This window comes from Rhamphochromis sp. 'chilingali' (assembly GCF_963969265.1).
Source record: "Rhamphochromis sp. 'chilingali' genome assembly, chromosome: 11".
Lineage (NCBI taxonomy): Eukaryota > Metazoa > Chordata > Actinopteri > Cichliformes > Cichlidae > Rhamphochromis > Rhamphochromis sp. 'chilingali'.
In genome coordinates this window covers 24,423,930-24,444,628 of record NC_137938.1, presented here as the reverse complement: position 1 = coordinate 24,444,628, position 20,699 = coordinate 24,423,930, and the positions used below count along the sequence as shown (strand labels likewise).

The window sequence follows — 20,699 nt, the reverse complement described above, 5'->3', positions numbered from 1 at the left end:
TGCATACCAATCTGGGGACCAGGATATGTAGAGCAGAGAAAGAGCAGACCTTAAAAAAAGCATCAGAGCAGCAAAACTTGACTATTTAAATAAACTATCGGATCGCTTCTCAGATAACAACTCTAAGAAGGTATGGGAGTGCCTGAAACACACCACAAACTACAAAGGCAATAGGGCAAATACAGATAAAATAGACATCTCATTAGCAGAGGAACTTAACCACTTCTTAGCCTGCTTTGAGAGAACTGTAAACACCCCTACCATTCACACCACCCTGCCCATAGCCGCCTTTGAGCACAGCCCACACACATTTACTCCCCAAGAACACCAGGTTTACAATGTGTTCAAAGCAGTTAATCAGAGAAAAGCCGCTGGCCCTGACGGAATACCTGGGAGTGTCTTCAAAGTCTGAGCTGACCAGCTGGCTCCTGTGTTCACCAGACTATTCAGCCTCTCCCTGTTACATGCCACTGTCCCTCACTGCCTGAAATCAGCGACAATAGTACCAGTCCCCAAGTCCACCATCATCAGTGGCCTCAATGACTACAGACCCATCACACTGACACCAGTGGTTGCAAAGTGTTTTGAGAAGCTGGTCCTAAAGCACATAAAGGACTGCCGCCCACTCAGCTTTGGCCCTCGCAGGTCCACAGAGGATGCTGTTTCCACTGCCCTAAACTCTGCTTAGAATCTTGGGACTTCAGTAAGGAAGTCTCTTCATTGATTTCAGCTCGGCTTTCAATACCATCATCCCAGACATCCTTATAGCCAAGCTGGTAAACTTAGACTCCTCCCCCCGCTACATGTGCATGGATCAAAAACTTTATCACAATCTGTCATCAGATCGTCCTCCCTGTCACTCAGCACTGGCTCACCATAGGGATGTGTGCTGAGTCCTCTCCCATACACCATCTACACCAGTGACTGCACCCCCCGCAACCCCGCAACATCATCATCAAATTTGCAGATGACACCACCCTGATGAGAATCATCACCAACGTTGACAACACAGACAGAGGTCCAGGGTCTGACAGAATGGTGTGACCACAATAACCTTACCCTAAACACAGGGAAACCACCTGTCCCCTCTCCATAAAAGGTGACTACATGGAGAGGTTGTCCTCCTTCAAGTTCCTCGGTACCCACATTTCTGAGGACCTGTCCTGGACTACAAATACATCAGCCTGAATGAAGAAAGCTCAGCAGCTCCTCCATTTATTGAGGGTTCTGAGATGCAACAGGCTGCAGACTGACCTCCTAGTGTCCTTCTATCGTGCCACAATCGAGAGTGTGCTGGTGCACGCCATCCCTGTGTGGTACGTTGGTTGCACAACAGCCAATAAGGAGAGAGGGTCATCCAGACCCTCTCTCCTTATTGGTCATCAAAACTGCAGAGAAGGTGTCTACTCTCCATTCTGGACTCCATTACCAGCTCTAGATGTCTCTCCATTTAATGTAAAATGTCTTTTTTGTGCAATATTTTGGCAGATGTGCAGTTTCCATCCACCCTTTTTTATTATTTGTTATATTCTAGTGTACATAGTGTTCCTATATATTTTTTTCTTCTTCTATATTGTCTTTTACTTTTAAACCTTGTGGTCTTGTTACGTAATTCCATTGTGCAAGCAACATTACAATGACAATAAAAGGTCTAAGTCCAAGTTCAAGTCTAAGTCACTTAGTGTCTGTGCAACTGCATGACAAGTTACATAAGCTCATTATCAGTTGACTAGGCAGGTCTGAAAAGCTCCAGCAAAATCGAAACTGTGAGAAAACAAGAAGAGGGGAGCCATGGAGATGCAAGAGATCCCCAAAGAGACGGAAAAAGCCAAAGAAGGGGATGAAGGACCGAGCGAACCGATGCTGGAGGTGAAAAAAGAAGGTAAAAAAAAAGAAGCTGTTTACATTGTACCAAAGTCTAAATTAAAATTATGTATACAAGTCATGCAAATGTTATGTAAAGTAAGTAAACTGTGCAAAAGATTCAAAACTTGTTTAATAAAAAGAAAATCCTTAAAGTTTTGAGATTTTTAAAAAAGTTTACTTTAGAAAATCCAGATTATTTGAAAGCCGACCACAGTTGGTTCATTTCTCTTGCTAAAATGTGTCCATCTGTATTTTTATCTTTAGAGGAAGCAGAACAAGACCACTACGCCAAACTGCAAATTTCATCTGAGGATGTCTATTCAGAAGCTTTCTCTGCGGCTGGTTCACGAAAACAAATACTGGGTACAGTTTTACACAAAATATTTGTGTCTTCAGCTGGTTGGTTGCCCAGTTTCGGCTCGTTCTTTCTTTTTTCAGTACGTGCTTTAGGTAAAACACAGGATTTAGTATCATTATTATACAGAATAATAATAAATGTGTTTTTTGTCTTTATAATCTACCATCTGGGAGATAAATTAAAGCAGTAAATATTTTGGTTTCTCACAAAAAACGATTCAGCCAAAGAGAAAAGAAAAAAAAAAGCAGAAGTGGGTTTTTTTTGGTAATCTTCAAACCGCATCACCAGTTACAGTAAAATGTGTATAATAGTAACCATTGCAGTGAAATTGCGCATGTTTAAATCTTTGTAGAATTTACTGTAGAGTCTGTATAATACTATTTTTTAATGTTTTTGTAGGATTATCAAATAAATATAGTACTGAATATTTGATATATGGTATTAAATGTTTCAGTTTGTAGTATTTAGGGCTGTGACCGTCTTTTTATTTTTAGTGATTTATTGTTGATGTTTTCTTGTTTTACACTAAAACTTACAATGTAGAGGCAGATTTCTTGTCTTTATTAAGACAATGATCTTTGACGTGATACATTATTTGTTGCTTTTCAAAACAAATGAATTTATTGACCATTTTGTCCTAAGTAAATTGTTTCGGCATAAAAAGCTCCCTCAGTTTTTCCCATGCATTTATAATGCTAATGATATGCATCAAGAAAATGTGTTTTTACTAATGTCTGGAGATATTGCAATATATATAAAAAAGAATTTGTGTTAAAAAGTAGAAAAATGAAAATCACTGCGGAGTAACAATGTAAGTTTACCTGAAATATAAGGTACTCTGAAATATTGCTGTCTTATAATTAGAAGCAGTATTAATACAGCTGCCACTGCTAATAAAACTGTTACTTAACATAATCAATAATCTTACCATTAAAGAGTAATATACAGGAAAATAGAACTAGATATATTGGTGGCGTTTCATGATTTCGCAACTTATGGTGTTATTGTCATGCGCTTTCGGTTTAATTCGTCTAAATCACATGGAAATTGTGCAATTTTTAGTATCTAAAAATGCTTTTAAGCAGGCTCAGCAGAACATGGGATTCAGGATTTTCTGTTTTAATGGAGAGAAGAGAAGAAGGGTGAAAAAAATGTTTTTCATTTAGTGTGTACTTTGGGATACTTTAGAGAAAAACTTATTGTGCCCTCTTCTTGTTTAGTTTTTTAATTGTATAATCATTTATGTTATCATATAATGAATTAATTACAAAAATATTTTCTTTATTAATCATTTGTTTAGCATTAATTTTCATGTCTCTTATAGAGTAAAATGTGATATAGAATATTTTACTAATAATTACCTTCTATCTACACGTTAGTATCAAAGGTACTGGCTGTATCGTCAAGGGTCTGAACCTCCCTTACTACATTATAAATATATATTATATTACTATATTATATTAAATAAGATAAAATAATAGTTTCTCTTTACTCTTCTCTTTGTAGGTATATACTGGAAACTGTCCAGAATACCTATAGTAATTAAATTTCACGTATGTCAACTGTAAATGCTAAGTATCACTAAAAGTAAGTATGTTTAGTTAATCAAATTACATCCTAAGTCCAGAAGAATTACTTACGTAATTGTGTAAAATTACTCTGTAAGATCTGGGCTTTGTTATGAAATGCTACTGCTATAATTTATGTTGGTTAATTAAGCTTAGTTCATGAGTTTTTCCTTCATCTGTTACATCATTTTAATCCAATTTGCGTGCAACCATTATGATAAGACCACATGTAGTTTGAGGTTGCTGTGCTGTTAATGTAACCCAGTGCGAATAAAAATTCGCCCACAGCCTGAAGGCAAAACGGTCTGACAGGAAATCTGTCTGTTGTGTGTCTTTACAAAGAACAATTTTAACTAAACTTCCCTCTAACCACATTACTCACAACCTGTTGTAGTTTGGCCTTTGTGTTGAACTTCCATCGTTCTTTATTGTTGTAGTGAGTCAGTTTAGTCGTTAAGACAACAACAACAGCTGCATAAATAAATAAATAAATAAGTACATAAGACGGCATGACAACATGGCACAGCAATGTGTCTAACTTTTTTATGATCACTAACCCGCAAAAAGGCAACAAAGCCAATTAAAGCTATCACAGCACGAGTCATGTTCTTTTTTGCAATTTGGTGAAATCAAATAATGGTTTTGTTTACAAGAATATGTTGTTAATTAGATTAATGGAAGATATTTTTATTACATTGCTGAGGTACAAACAAACAAGTCTTGCTCTCTTGTGCTTCATTAAGTCGTCACCCACGTCCTCTTTCTTTGCAAAACCTTGTACTATAACATGATATTTACAGACTAATGTTTTAAATCTGCATCAGTGACGTGTGCATCCTCCGTATCTCCAAAGCATTAGACATAAATACTGATCTGAAATTAGTTATCTGCTGTTTTGAAGGAGAAAGTCTGCTGTGTCTGTGTTTTTCTCAGAACTTTGTCACACACACAGACTAATGTTTAAAATGAGAGAGACAGGAAGAGAGTTTAAAGTTTGGGTCATTCAAGGACAAGCCAGGCACTGTGCTCCATGAATAACTTAGGAATCTATGAAGGTCAAGTTGCTATGGTGATGAGACAAAGGGGGCGTCCTATAACTGCACTGTTGCAGCCAGTCTTGAGTCAGCAGAGAAGACGGAGCACAACAGAGCAAACAAGCTTTCTCTCAAATACCAGGACGTTTTTCTCCATGTATATTAAATTCTGCCGCAGTTACGGTGAGGATAAGAAAGATGAGGCTGATGAAAACTTGCAACCCAAATTATCGGTTGAACTGGAGGGGAAGAAAGGTAGGAAGCTGCAGCTTTTGCAGGCTTCATGGCGGTCTTTGTTGTGCTCATTAACATTTATCTGATGTCGTCTTCCTCAGGCAAAGAACCGACTGGAGGAAATGTGCGTCTGTACCGTGGAGTGTGCTTATTCCTCACCTTAATGTGCATCGTCCTTCTGGTGGTTGTCATTATCCTCAGCCTGAAACGTGAGTAGCTGCAGCCATGGATCTGAATTCATGTCAGCGCTGTGATAACAAACCCTTCCTGGCACCACCATGTTTATAACACCAAAGCAGATTACGTAAGACTGAAGGTCCTGGCAGAGCAGGATCAAAATGGTGCACAGTTGTTTTCAGCTATGGATTTTTAAAATTCTATTTCTCATAACAGTGCATAACAAAGGAGTAAAACTATTGCTTATTGCTTTGCTGCAGCCTCAGGGCATTATTCCTTCTCTCAAATCTCCTCCCATTGTGCTCTGATTTCTAGTGCAAACTGGACCCACAGTCTGCCCGGTGGTAGAGGAAAGTGCAACAGCTAAAGAAGCAGTACCTGCGTTTGCTCCAGGATGCTCCTTCGAGAACTGCCAGGCCCAGTTCCCAGCTATTCACATTAAACGTGAGCAGGCACAAAAAGTGGGGGGGATTCTTTCTCAATCACCTTGTTTTTAGCTATAGTTCTGCTTTCATAATGATTCAAATTAGTTTTTAAACAAGTCTCGACTCAAGTTCGTGTTCTTCTTTGGCTTCTTTTTTTGTTTATAGAACAGGAAAAATTGAGACTCTTTTAGATTTCTGTGCAACTGAAAAAATACATGCATAAAGATGAAAATATGATGAAAATTAAATCACAAGCAAAACCCTTGAATATGCAAAGGAAAAAAAGAGTGTGGGAAGCTTCAGGTCTGATTAACAGCTTTTTACTTTTTCATTAACCTGTTTTTTAAATAAGCTTTTCCTGTTCTCTCTGTTTCCAGATCATGGCTGCCGGCTGTGTGGTGATGGGTGGATGACCTTTGGCCGATCGTGCTTTTTCCTGTCGACTTTTAGACTGAAGTGGCACCAGAGCGAGCAGAACTGCACCTCCAGAGGGGGATCTCTGGCTGTTATTACAAGCAAAGAAGTTCAGGTGAATCTGATAACTTTTATGCCGCTCTCTTCCTTCCTTGAGTTATTAACTATATGCTTATATATTACAAGCAAGCAGTTTATGAAGTGGTAATAATTGCTAATAGTTACGCATCAATGGTGTTTTTTCTTTTAGGACTTTCTGACACAGAAAGGGAATCTCCAATACTGGATCGGCACCATTAAAAAAGGCACTGAATGGACCTGGGTTGACAGCACAAAGCTGCAAGAGAGGTCTTTATTCTATAAATGATTCTATAAATAGTTATTAAAACAGACAATTGACTAGTTTAGACATAGTTGTTTGTGGTTTAGATCAGGGTTGCCACTATTGCACTGTGCATATTGGTGTTTGTACATGTGTTAATAAGCTTATAAAATAAAACATTTATTGCACAGCTGTCAAATTGAATTACAAGTGTACCTAATAAAGTGGACACTTTGTTCAAACAAAGAAAAAATCCAGATATAGATTGCAGAATAATAGTTAATGACTCTTTCTTTTGTTTTGCAGCTATTGGGCAGAAGATCCAAGAACTGGGAATTGTGGGATCCTAGACAGCACAGGCCCATCTGCCAGAAACTGGATTAGAGCTCCCTGCAACGTCGCCACTTACTTCATCTGTCAGCTGCAGCTCTTGTAAAAGAACCGCGAGCAAATCTGTTCCGCCAGCAAGCATCAAATTCAACAATAACATGCCAAGACATCTCTTTCCATTATCCAGCAAAGAAATATAAACAAGCTTTTTAGATAACAGTTGCTAAGTCTGACACTTAGCAGTTTATTTACAGTAGATTTTCTTGCAGCTTAGTGTGGAATAATTTCTGCTCTAATATTTGATTGTAAAGCTTTGTAAGTGCCTTGCTCCTTTGTTTTGTATGATTTTATTATCTGCTGTCTGCTTTACAAATGAAGTGACAGTGAAACTGTTTTAAGAAAGTTTTATTCTCATATAAAATTACTCATTACCTACATGATAAGATGAATCTCTATGTTGTTGTTTTTTAGCATATATTCCTGCTAGACATCTTTCATATTTCTATAAAAATCACAGTCTGTTCTATGGCATAATACTGCGGAAATAATTGCACTGTTTACTATGTTGAAAAATCAAGATAGTGTGGTTCTTTCACCCCAAGGTCACTGAAATTCAGCAATTCTTTACATCTACTTAATATGTATATGACTCAAAGTTGATGATAGGAAGGAACTTCTGGGTTAGATGGCATCTCTCTCTAAACATATTTAATGCTCTGTTCCTCCTCTGGCTCATCCTGTTCCATCTCCAAACCTAAAGCGCTGTGTCGAACCAGCTCCCACCATCCTCCTTTGTTTTTAAGTCTCAGCTTCAAGGTTCCCTTGAAGTCAGAATTTTCATCTCCCTCCGTTTCCTTTTCATCCTCTTTGGAGAAGACGTTTACGTAACGCCGCATCTTTTGCATCATGGAGTCATTTCTTTCCTCAACCCTGCAAAGAAGACGAATAAAGAAAAAGTCACGCATGTTTCAAAATTAATTATGTTACACTCTTCTTTTTAGTTTCCGTTTTTTTTTGGGGCCCCACCTACAAAACAAAAAGCTTATTCACTTACAGAAGGAAAACAGTTTTGCCCACTGACACTAAATGAAAGCCTTTGATGGACTTCACCCATGAGTAATGCTGTGCCTGCAGTGAGAAGCACCATTCTTATCGTATTACTAATACTATATTTTTCCCCCTACTTATACATACCTACTATTACACTTAAAAGGGTGTATTATGCACATTTTCCCTGTCTACACTAGCTTTCCATAACTTGCAGTTCAAAATGATCCTTATTAGTCTTATACTGGCTTGGAGCAACTCATATTTGTCCAATTCACTTTAAACTACCTGTCTTCTGATTGGTTGGCCCTCACAAACAGGAGCTTGTGCTCAAACAAGGGCTTGCATTCAAAGTTGTATGTCAAGAGTAGAAAGAACTTATAAAACTGAGTTACAGCACTTCGAATTTCAAGCTTTTGGCTTTTGTTTCATGTTTTCTTTCATATGAGCATTCACCACTTGAGATAAAATAAGAAAAAACACAACCAAAGGAATATTTGATGTGTTGAGAAATAGACTGAATTGATTTGTACTGAAAGGCAGCTTTTGTTAGCCAGGCTGAATGTTTTTCCTTTTTAACCTTGATGAGACGGACGCAAAAATGAAAAGAATCGACTAAGAAAAACATGCAGTGTAGCCTTAGGAGGTGTGAAAGTAATATAAAAACTACAATAAAAAAAAAGAATTGAGCATTTTATAGCGTGACATGAGCTGTGGCTGTCGTTTCTGTACAAACTTCCTGTTTGACTTTATTTTTAAAGATAACATCCCTTTCTGCTGTGTTAGGTGATTTCTGTGGGTTTCCGTCTGTTCCTGACACAAGGTTGCATCTTACCTGAGATACCAGCACTCTTTCAGGCCATAGTTCAGCCCACAGACCCCAAGTCGAGGCCAGAGACAGCGAGGAAGCCTCCTCTCCAGCATGAGCGTCGTGGCCACCACCTGAATAACAACATTACAGCTGTAAACATGACACAGCAATGCTTAACGCACGCTGAAGAGGTGATTACACATGTGTGTGTAATAACCCTGTTACCTGAGTCCTCCAGAGCTCATCTCTCTCCTGGCCCACCCTCCATTGTGTGTCACTCATCATGGCGGTGAGCAGATTTAGCAGAAGGATGTGGGAAACCAGAGAGGAGGTGCAGTGCAACACATGGACAATCGCAGGTATAGGGATGGTGTGGTCCACAGGCAGATCGATGAGGCCAACGCTGAGCTCAAATTGGGAGAAGAGGCTGATGGGATATGAGCGATACGCAGGAAGGGAATCTACCTCCTGAGTCATGTAGACTATCCAGAGGGCTGAGAAGAAAAAAATGTTTGTAAGAGAGCAGGAAGGTCTCCTTTAAAGAATGTTTTGTAAAATTTGTGTTTATTTTTATTGCTAACAATATACTCACAGGTGGAAAAGGCAAAGAGCACAATGGAAATCAGCCACATAAACTTTGTCAGGTCTCCAAATATAATCTAGGGGGAAACGAGACACAAGCGAGCTCAGTCTGAAAATGTAAAACCTCAAAAACCAAAACAACAAATGAAAACATGTGTGAGCAGGTGTGTGAGCAGAGCAAACTCATGTTTTTGTTACTCATGGAGCTCGTGTAGAAACCCATCCGCACCTTCTGTATCGTGATGACGTAAGGGCCAAGCATTTCGAAGCCACGGGCGAAGAACATGACATTACACCAGCCGAGGACCAAACACACTGCCATCACCTCGGCCTCCCTCTGCACCTCACAGGCTCTGAACACGCACAGCAGCACCACCAAGCAGGCATAGCTGATACTGGTCAAAAACAAGAGCAGCAGCAAGGTTAGGCAGTGTTCCCAAACATTATGCTTTGCTTGGGTTCTCAGAGGGTGTGTGTGCTTGCTTACAGGATAACATGGAAAGGGCCTCCCAGTGCCGTCTGGCCAAAGTAGCGCTTTGCTCCAACTCTCAGAATATCTGGGATCTGTTAGGAGCACAGGGGATGCATGAGGTCAGAACAGTTCACAGTAATGTACTGTTGAATATTTTTAAACAAAAAGCATATTTTAAATGTCCACCTCCAGCACAAGGATGACAAAAGCTCCAATGACGCTGATAATCTCTCCTGCGAGCCGCACATTATCCCCATGTGTTGTATAACTCTCCTGAGGTGGACAAAGAGGAAATGATGCTGTTATAAATATTAAAATCTCATTATTGTCTGACAGTGTAACTTATGTAGGTGTAAAGTTTGGCATTTACACATGCATTTAGTGGATCTTATGTATTTGAATTTTTACGTAAGTTATGGCTGAAGTAATTTGGGGCAAAAAAACCTCTGGTGGTGCTGTAGTTCAGGAAGTACTAACTGCCAAAGTAGAAGTGACACGCTATGAAAGTGTTGCCTTCCTAAAATGTGTAGCAGGCCCCAGTGCAGGTGGGGACTGGGAAAATAGGGGGTAATAATGGATTCAATTAGAGGAATCTGAATTTTTAGTGGGGACTGACCTAAACATCTACACCCAAAACGTCAACTCCATAAAACTCATGTAATAGAAGTACAAACTGAAAAAATTAAACAAAGATAAGAGGGTAGAAAACTAAATCAAAGTACTCATTATGCAGATTCGGTCGACTATTTGGATCATAATAATTAGTACTAACACGTGAGAGCTGGTTTAATGTTACTTCTAGGCAGTCAGTTTTATAAATGTTCATATTTTATTTCCAAAAGGTTAATCTGAAATATGACTCTTTAAAATAAATGTGCTGTAATAAAAATCTAATTATATTTTTGGGATAGTTCAAAAACAGTCAGCACATTGAACATAAAAATTTCACTTTAGGTGTCTCATTCAAACAGTATAGTGAGTAAAATGTTGAGATCTGTTTAAGGTTTTCTAATGTCTATGATAATTCATAGTTCTGGCCCACCTTGAGCGTCTTCTGTACCCAGACAGTTTTGTCTGCATCTGACGTTGTGTAGTTCTCTGGAGCGTTCTTTAGGGGGCGAAACATACAGCACATTGTGAAAGTCCCGATGTACAAGAGATACAGAAACAGCAGAAACCTAACAACAAAAAGGGAGGAGGAAACCCAGTGTGTTAAACAGCAATAGACATGTGTACAATTCAAGTATTTTAGTTCAGATTTAACAAAACTAACAAAATCTTACCTGAAGTAATGTTTCCCATACAGGTTCCACTTCAGACTAACCAGCTGCCTCACAGGAGTGACCTCCAGGATCTTCCTTGCCTGGAGAGCAAAAATAGAAGAGATATAAAAAATCTCAGAGTCAGAACTAACTTCCTGATAACAATTAGCATTTTCTCCTGAATGCTACCTACATATTCTTCTGTACCTCTTTCTGCTGGCTGGCCACAATGACCTCCAGCACTGACATGCTATCGGCCCACGAGTCGATCTCGGACAGGTCATACAGGTGAGAGGTCAAAGGGCCCAGACTCCACTGGACTACACGCCTTTTGTTAACTAGGTGCTGGAATATCTTTAAGAGACAGGGGGTTAGGATGAGATTAGGAACAATCTGTTCCACCTTTCATGTTTGGGTCACCATGTGAATCTTCCATGGTACTACTCACCACTGTGTTTCCCTCTTTTGCAGCCAGCTTAAAAGGTGTAAGGCCTCGGGAGTTGGGAACCATATCAAGGGGCACTTGCTGGTCCAGCTCTGCATCGCGTGCCATAATCAAGTCAATGACCTGGCAGGCAATGTTCTTGTTGGGCTGCAAGACCAAAATGTGAAGCACTGTGTTGCCTGTATGGAGAGTGTGTACGCAGGAGGCACAAGAAGACAGGAGAAAGCTATTAATTGTTAATAAGACGCTCATATTCAGATATGCACAGCTGGGTTAACCTCCTGAAGGTCCCCATAAACCAGAAATCAGTCATTACTCTGAAACATTTAGCTATGTGAGCAAAAACTGGCAACAATTAGTTTAGCATTTAAAAATGTTTTTTTTAATTTTTAACCTATACTCTCGAGGTACTTCAATGATCTTCTTTTAATTACTGACTCTGGGTGCCCCGCGGCCTTAGTTTTGTTGGACCTGTCCTCTGCTTTTGAGCTGTTGGACCATAACATTCTCTTAATAAGGCTTGAACATCTGGTTGCATTACAGGTATGGTCCTTGGTTGGTTTAATTCCTACTTATCGGAGAGGTCCTTCTCTGTCACCATGGGTACCTACTCCTCTTCCATTGCCCCTGTTACCTGTGGTGTCCCTCAGGGGTCTGTGCTGGGTCCTATGCTGTTTTCTCTATATATGTCACCCCTTGGTCATATTATTGAAAAGTACAAACTCTCTTATCATTGCTACACGGATGACATTCAAATTTATTTTGAATTGACTGAGGGTGATACTTCATCAATGCTTCGCTTCTTCGATTGTATAAGTGAAGTTACCCACATAGCAAGCAGTTCTGGCCCGGATCTGGTATCAAGCCGGCACTGCTGGCTGACTTCTGGCATGTAAAAACATATGTCATCCAGATATGGGCCAGGCCTGGCATAGATGGCACTGTCTATGCGATGGCATGCCATATCTGGCTCAATTGTGGTTTGGTTTATGTGGCCCGGGCCCATAGAAAACAGGTCTGGCCCAGATCTGGCATCAAGGTGGCACATCTGACTGACCGGTGTCATGGCAGGGTGTATGTCAACCAGATGTGGGCCAGGTCTGGCAATGGTGGCACTATTTATGTTCCTATTTTCCTATTTTAGTTAGAAGACCCAAATGCCATGTTGCAATACGATACTGCTATGGTAGCCAAGATTTCAAATGCAGGTTTGACAGGTTTGTGAGTGTACACTTTATCCAAAACCAAGTGACGGTTTACTCATCTTCACCAGTGGGTGGCTGTAGCTCAGGCGGTAGAGCAGTTTACCTACTGATCGGAAGGTTAGTGGTTCCAGCCCTGGCTTATCTAGTCTGCATGTTAAGAATGTGAATGTGTATGAATGCAGTTAGGTAGCACTCAGTTAAGAGAAAGTATGTGTGATTGGGTGAATGTGGCATGTTGTATAGAGCACTTTGAGTAATCCGGGAGACTAGAAAAGCGCCATATAAGAATCAGTCCATTCACTGTCTGAACAGAGTTTTCTCATGTTATGGTAAATGGTAAATGGCCTGCATTTGTATAGCACTTTTCTAGTCCATAGGACCCCAAAGCGCTTTACACTACATTCAGTCATCCACCCATTCACACACACATTCACACACTGGCGATAGCAAGCTACATTGTAGCCACAGCTGCCCTGGGGCGCACTGACAGAGGCGAGGCTGCCGGACACAGGCGCCACCGGGCCCATGTTATTTACTATTATGTTCCGGCACATGTTGTTATTACATGCCTTGATAAAGGTACACATTAGGCTGACATCTGGGGCCAGAGCTAAAACTGTTCTGGGGCAGCACAGGGCCAGCACTGTGTCTACAACTGGCCCGTGGTTGCACACAACTTACACATGGCTCACATACCGCAAAGAATGACGGCCCTTCGGTGGCCCAGATCAGGTTTGCTAGACGCAGTCCACACATGGACCAGCACAGGACCACCAGTGTGTCTGCAACTGGCCTTGTGCTGGCCCATGTGTGGGCCACATCTGGCAAACCTGATCTGGGCCACCAAAGGGCCGTCGTTCTTTGCGGTATGTGGGCCATGTGTAAGCACATTGTGTGGGCCAGATCCGGGTCATACCAATTTTGCTATGTGGGTAAAGACTGGCTGCTGAGCAATTCCCTTAATGACAAGAAAACAGAAATTGTAATCTTTGACAGTCACACCCCTAGAGCCCATCTAACTGGTGTCCTCGGGCCCTTCGCTGATTATCTTTCCGATTCTGCAAGTAATTTGGGTGTTTACCAGGACGGCTCCTTTAAACTTGACAAGCATGTGTCCTCTGTTATTAAATCTTGTTTCTATCAACTTCGTTTAATTTCTAAGGCCAAGCCATATTTACCATGTGAGGATCTAGAAAAGCTTATCCATGCCTTTGTCACATCCAGGTTAGACTCCCTATACACTGGGATTCATTCTGCCCTTCTTCATAGATTGCAAGTCGTCCATAACGCCGCGGCTCGCCTTCTAACTGGTACTCGTAGGCTTGAGTCTATCACCCCAATTCTCACTGGCCTCCACTGGCTTCCAATTAAACATCACATTGATTTCAAAGTCCTACTGCTTACTTGTAAAATCATAAATAATATTGCACCTAGCTACCTTATTGATCTCCTTAGCGTGAATACTCCCAGTAGAACACTGAGATCGTCTTACTTTTGGTGCAACCTAGGTCACGGCTGCAAACCAGAGGTGACCGCACCTAACCTCTGGAATAACCTCCCTCATACTATTCACGCGTCTCACTCGATCCAGACCTTCAAGTCTCGATTGAAAACAAACCTTTTTAGCTTAGCCTTCCCGGCCTCCTAGAGCATGCCTTTTAATTGTACTTTCTTGCCCTCCCCTTTCCTCTCTTTTACTCTTTTACTTACATTGTTTTATTGTTTTTATCGTTAAGTCTTGCTTCCTTATCTGCGTACTTGTGTACTTGTATGCTTGTTTAAACAATGCCGCCCACCTGCTAGCTTATCCACCTTTGTACTTTACTACTGTTTTATTGGATTATGTGAAGCACTTTGGCAACCTCTGGTTTTAAATGTGCTATACAAATAACGTTTTATTGTATTGTATTGTATTGTATAATGCCTCAGTAGTGTCTTTGATATGAACAGTCTCCTCAATATAATTTAGCTTTGACAAAAAAGAAGCCTGAAACTTTTACCTTTTCAGGCTGATGTCAATTTTTCTTTTTGCATTTTCAGCTGTTGGTTAGATAAGAAAATTGCTAGTTTGAGCCTGACAGTAATTCTTGAGGTTCTTTGAGTTTAAATTACAAGACCAGTGCCAGAAAGCTGCAATTAGTGGCAAACCCATCAGGGTTGATTTTGTCCTTTAGTGGTGAGAATTTTAGACAATGCTGTGATAAATCAAATTAAAAATAAGACCCTAATAACACATGGGATGCAGAATATTTTGTGGCTTAAGCAGTCACACAGTCAAATTTCCTAGCAGTGTAAAATAATACTTGATCTTCTCTCACTCAAGGGCTCATACCTTTGTAATCCTGGATCCTGGTGCTGGCGCCTGCATCGATTACCATGGAGATGATATCCATATTCCCAGCACAAGCAGCAAAAGACAGGATGTGCTCGCCTGATGAAAAGCCACGCGTTTTGTTATTTTGCACAAAATCTCTCTCTGCCTTGTTTTTATCACATATGTTGGGACCAGTTTGGGGTTTTATTGTCCTGCCACTGGCCTTGTAATTAATGGTTGAAACATTTCTTTACGTAAGTTCACTCATGCTGGCTTACCACAGTACATAAGTCCTCCTATCCTCTTCCTGAAATACAGACCAGTGACTCTAGGTGTGGACACGTCACCACCGCGACTAATCAGATGACGAACCAGGTCGATGTTCTGATTCACCACAGCAATGTGGAGAGGAGTAATCCCTGAGGCGGAGCACAGAGAGAAAGTGTACATCAGTTCACTGCCAACACACTGGTTTTCGTTTCACCAGCTTTGGTAAAACCTACACTTAATGCTTTTGCTTTATCCACCACTGTAACCCTGACAGGGTTTGCTCTCCAAAAGCAGCAGATGAGGCCTCATAATTGGAATTTGTTGCCCTTTATCGATTTATTGTTAGATGAATAAAATAATGAAGTAAAAAAAAAAAAACCTCAGCGATATGATTTGACTAATTAAAATATTTTTTAAAATATTAGGGAGCTTAGAAAGAAAGTGACTAAGACTTCTTTAAGTTTCTTTAAGTTTCTTCAGTTCGCTTACTTTCTAAGGTCCTTAGATTTTTTAAAAACCTGCTTAAATTGTTGTGTTAGGCTTTTACATGCCCTTGTATCCACTGTATCAAAAATCTCACAGATTTTGCTAATAAGCTGAATTATTTGAATTGCAGACCAAAAAGCTGCCAACTTGACATCTATATAGTTACACACAGCACTCAGTCTGCATGATGTGCATTGGTGTTTTGCAGTTATGAATTTCTGCATGTCAACCTTGGAAAAGTTCAGAGGTCATGGGCTCGTTAATGAGGTCAGGAGCTCCATCCATCAGAGCCACAGCAGCATCCAGGTTATCGTTCATAACAGCAACGTGAAGGGCCGTCTCTCCCAGGGAGCCTGAACAAGAAGATACACCTTCTAAAATCACGGAAAACACACCAAAAAGGCAGCAATGTAAGGTTTAAACTCCTTGTTCAGTCGTACCTCTCTCAAAGATATTCGTGGATGCACAACCTAGCAGTTTCTTGATGCAACCAGCACTGTTGTTTTTAGCCGCATAGAAGAGAGGAATGTCATTCACACTGAGGGACAGAAGGACAGAAACAAGAAATCAGATTTATGGTAAAACTTTAAACAAAACTGAATGTACTGGAAAGTGGTGTCAGCAGGAGTTTACCCTTTTGTGTAGAGCAGAAATGTCTCATCCAGCATTTCATTCCATCCTTTTTTGTTCTGAAGGCGAAACTTCAGCTGGCTCCACCAATGGTTGAGCTCGCTCGGAGCAGATCTGGCTAAAGACGGTGACATTGGCACCTGAGGTTTGACTAGAATTGTGAAATGAAAAGTTAGGAATGTTTTTTAAGAAACTCAAGAAAGACAAAAGTAGAGTGGGTGAAAAATAAATGCTATGGAGTCTAAATCCACAGGTGGAAAAAAAAATTGTTCATTTTGGTAGTTTTTTCTATTAATAAATTAAAGTAAATCTTTTCAGTCTTACCTCACCCTTAAGCAATGAAACTGCTGCTCCTCAATCTCTGGTGACACTGAGAGAAACACTCAAAAGTGGACACACCACCTTTAAAAATGTCCCCGAGGAGAGATGAAATCCCTGTGGCATCACCAATATATATATATGTCCCAGCCAAGAGGGAGGAGATATGAGAGCAAATGGGTGGAGAAGGAGGATGCGTGGAAAGCTGACAGGTAAGAATAAGACAGTGACGCAGTAATGAGCAAGGAGACTTTCACTGGTCAGAAGTGCCACAGAGAAAGCTGTGCTTCAACTCCCTGTTGACAAGGAATTCCTTTGTCATGCTGATCTAAAATTATTGGCTTGATCTCCTTAAAAGCAAAGTGACAATGGTCCAGTCCCCAGTTCGCGGATATCTATGCAATCACCAGGCCTCTCAGCATTCCTCTGACTACCACCGAAACCTGCATGGCCACTATGAAAATTCAGCAAGATCATGACAGTCAACACACCACTTGTAGTGAACTGTTAAGAAAACCTGTTTGGAAATTGCAAGCATGCTGTTCTATACCTCGCTTTATGGCATTGCGTTTTAGTTTGGATCTTTTTTTTTAATGAATGAGCAAAATCCTCAGAGTGAAACTGGAATTATTTGGAAAATATGGAGATTATAAAGGATTTTCCACCATGCTGCTTCTTGGACACACAAACACTAAACATCTAGCTTCATTCACAGTGATATAACATGTTGAGCACCATTCATGTGTCAACAGGAATGATCCCAGATGCAGTAATTACTGCACTACAAAGACTATAATGATCATCTAGAGGCTGGCAGCAGCATCATGTTCAATGAGAGAATGTCACTTTTCTCTGAATGTGGAAAACAAAGCTAATGGCGCGTGTTGTTTTGTGAAACTGCAATTAGTTTCAGAGTTGACACATTCAGCTGATAAAAAGCCACAAATTTCATTTACAGAGATCTGATTTATTTACAAACTATTGAATCAGCGAACATTTAAATTTCTGGTCACCTCGGCTGTAGTGGACACATATTTTTCTGCACCATTTTTAGGTCATGACTAAAAAGCTGGTTAACCACTGGATAAACAGGGTTTAGGAAGACTATAGGAGGCCCTGATAATGGCTGCCGATGTGGCCATCATTTAGTATTGTGGAGATAATAGCTGTTTACCAGACAGAGAGCACCATCTTTAAGCAGTGTCATAAAGACCAGTAGTTTCAAAACTGCTAAGGTCTTTATAAGAAAACAATAACACTGTAAAAAAAACATGATTTTGTGGCTTTGGTGTTCACTGTTTCTGGACATGTGTAACAACACTGAGTTAATTTGAGGTGAGACACCACAGAAAACAATTATTACAGAAATCTTATGACAGCTGACTCCTGAGTCCAGAGTGACTTAATAGTACTTGATGACCGTTATTTAAGAGCCAAACCAAAACGAAAGTTAAACTAGCCGTAAAATCCCACAAACTGTTTAGTGATAGAAATGCAATTAAAATGAAAGAAATCTTCAGGAAATATCTTTTGTAGTTTTTGTGAACTTGGTCAAATCTGTCAGGACAACAAGGATCAAGAGGAAGAAATTAACTGAGACTGATTCCTTATAGCTGTGAGTCTATAAATGTGTAAGGATTACATAATCCTGAATATCTTTAAAAAAAAAAGAAATATCCTAGAATGATAAAAAGAAAAATAGACCAGCGCAAAACCTTTTTTGACCCTTCCAACATATTTAACTTTGCATACCCCAAAACATTTTTATTTTTTAAAAAGCATTAATCAAAGCATTAAAATAGAAAATGATACAACATAAAGAACAACATGATTAACAAAGTGAATTGTAGAGGAAGCACTTGTGAGATATTACAACAAATGTACACCTCTGCGGCCTGCAGGATAAACACACTCCGTCTCTTAGGGTCACAGGTGAGTTAGAGGCTAGTGGCAGGGTACACCCTAGACAGGTCAGCCAACAATCTCACTGATAACCTGACATGCATGTCTTTGGACACAGGGACACCCACAGAGTCACAGACAGGACGTCTCTAGAGTGACTCTACAAAAGTCCCCTGACTGGCCAGAGATTTGAACCTACAACTTTCCACACATGGGCCATTAATCAAAGTAATTTGAAAAACTCTTTGAAAAACTGTAAGAATGAAATAAAATAAAAAAACTTCCCCCCGCATGCTTCTTAATATCCAAACTTTAATTATTCCTAATAGACTGCATTAAATGATATTGCAAGTAAGATGTATTATAATATGTATTTTAAATCATGATTAAATTGGATTATGTAAAACCATCACCCTCTGCCATCTGGAAAATTCCAGGTCACATGAGTCATTCTCATATTACTCTTTAGTTCATCATCAGATTTTTCAGTGTTAAAAAATATTTTGAATCTTTCTTTGACCCCGTAATGCCAAACGTGTCATATTTTATACACACGTTTTGAGACGTCAATGCGATTTTTTTTACCCCTTAAAAACCAGATGTGTAAAGTTAACACATAAAGTGTGAGCAAAAAATATTAAAACTCATATATGTGAATTAATATTTAATTTCTTGTTTAAACAAAATTGTCACAAGCTTCAATAAACACATAAAAAGGCAGTTATTTCATGGTTCAGGCTTCAGATGGTTACGATAATAATTCAGTAGGACGAAGTAAATGTTCACTCACGACTTTGCAGAAAATATTTTAATTTCATTTGCAAGGTTATACTGCAAATGAAATCAAATATACAAAACATAATTTTTAACAACTGTTCAGCCTACATGAGTGCAATGTCGTTGTAAATGAAAAAAAAAAAAGGTCTGTTACAAAAATAATGCTATTTTCAAAATTTGTGAATTACTGTTTCCTTAAAGTTTTTAGAGAGGGTAATTAAAATTAACGTTTTAGATTAAAGCGGGTTGTCTGTCTTTATGTGATCAGAATTGAAATTAAAGCATATTTTTATTTAAATCTTAAACCAATTGCACCTTTTTAATATTCTTCATCTTCATCAACAGTCTGACATGCACAGTGTTTATTTGAGCCTTTGTGTTTAACTTAATGTCAGTGGAAGATAGTTTATATGAGTTAAATTTAACATAGCACCAAGTAAATAAGTAAAATGTATTTATGTAGAACCATTGTAGACAAGGATCACAAAGTTATTCACAACAATAATCAAATAAAAATATAGACATTAAAACACAACAATAATATTCATAATTTAAAAGCAAGCCTGTACAAGTAAGTCTTGAGCTACTTTTTAACCGTTTCATTGCAGCCCACAGAAACGAAATCTGAACTGTAGTGGTGGTGCATACCATAGTTAAGAAGCCACAACCTCAAACAGACAGTCTCTTTTAATGTTCAGTCCAAAAAGATGAACCACCAACAGGTTTTGGTCCAAAGATCTCAATGACCTGCATGTTTTATATGACTGCAGTTCACTAAGTAAGTAGGCATTCAACCATGCATAGCTCTGGAAATAATCACAAAGATACATAATGCAAAGACAGCAAAATAGGTGTCAAGTGAGATCACTAGCGAGCCTAATAAGTAGCTGCACTTTGCAGTGAGTGATTTGTAAGTGATCCAAAAAGGACTTCCTGAGGCCAACGTACAGTAAATTACAACTTTGAGGAAACAAAAGCATGAATTATCATTTCTAATTCTGACTTGGACACCGTTCGACTGAGGCGGGCAGCATTTCACAGATAAAATGCAGGATCAAACAAGGCTATTGATATGTGTATTAAAACTAAGAGCCTGATCAAATCTGACACCTACATTTTTGACATTTGATTGAAACAATGATGAAGACCCAAGACTAATAATCAGAGTGCAAACAAAGCTGTCAGTAGCACAAACAAAAACTTTTCTCTGTGTTAACTGAAAATAATTAGCAGCCATCCAGTTCTGTATGGCATCAATACAGTCTTAAAGGATGGATATTTTTACAACATTCTTTGGAGTAAAAGAAATGTACAGTTGGATATCATCTGCATAACAATGATATGAGACACATTCAAAGGTGTTGAAGTGATAGCAAATACATATTGATGCATTCTCAATCACCCAGGAAAGTAAATCTCCAAAAAGTTGATTCTGTTCATCTGGACGTAG

At 39.4% G+C, this 20,699-nt stretch overlaps 2 protein-coding genes across 3 annotated transcripts; one reads left to right on the top strand and one right to left on the bottom strand.

The window, feature by feature from the left end:
• Window positions 1–4,885: 4,885 nt before the first annotated feature.
• LOC308405697 (C-type lectin domain family 6 member A) lies at window positions 4,886–7,394 on the top strand. The gene is made up of 6 exons (XM_080896405.1): window positions 4,886–5,081; window positions 5,162–5,269; window positions 5,553–5,681; window positions 6,040–6,191; window positions 6,327–6,424; window positions 6,705–7,394. Exons 1-6 carry the CDS (start codon window positions 4,982–4,984, stop codon window positions 6,832–6,834), a joined length of 717 nt encoding a protein of 238 aa, XP_080752531.1. The 5' UTR covers window positions 4,886–4,981; the 3' UTR covers window positions 6,835–7,394.
• Window positions 7,119–16,694, bottom strand: trpv6 (transient receptor potential cation channel, subfamily V, member 6). Of its 2 annotated transcripts, none has more exons than XM_080896393.1 (17): window positions 16,577–16,694; window positions 16,256–16,403; window positions 16,063–16,160; window positions 15,853–15,975; window positions 15,145–15,285; window positions 14,885–14,983; window positions 11,351–11,526; window positions 11,110–11,256; window positions 10,924–11,003; window positions 10,683–10,818; window positions 9,827–9,913; window positions 9,656–9,732; window positions 9,398–9,563; window positions 9,179–9,245; window positions 8,812–9,080; window positions 8,611–8,717; window positions 7,119–7,658 (listed from the first exon to the last, which is right to left on the bottom strand). In XM_080896393.1, exons 2-17 carry the CDS (start codon window positions 16,384–16,386, stop codon window positions 7,427–7,429), a joined length of 2,136 nt encoding a protein of 711 aa, XP_080752519.1. In that variant the 5' UTR covers window positions 16,387–16,403; window positions 16,577–16,694; the 3' UTR covers window positions 7,119–7,426. The 2 variants fall into 2 exon arrangements, with proteins under 2 accessions (XP_080752519.1, XP_080752520.1); XM_080896394.1 differs by having other exon boundaries at window positions 16,582–16,670.
• Window positions 16,695–20,699: the final 4,005 nt, after the last annotated feature.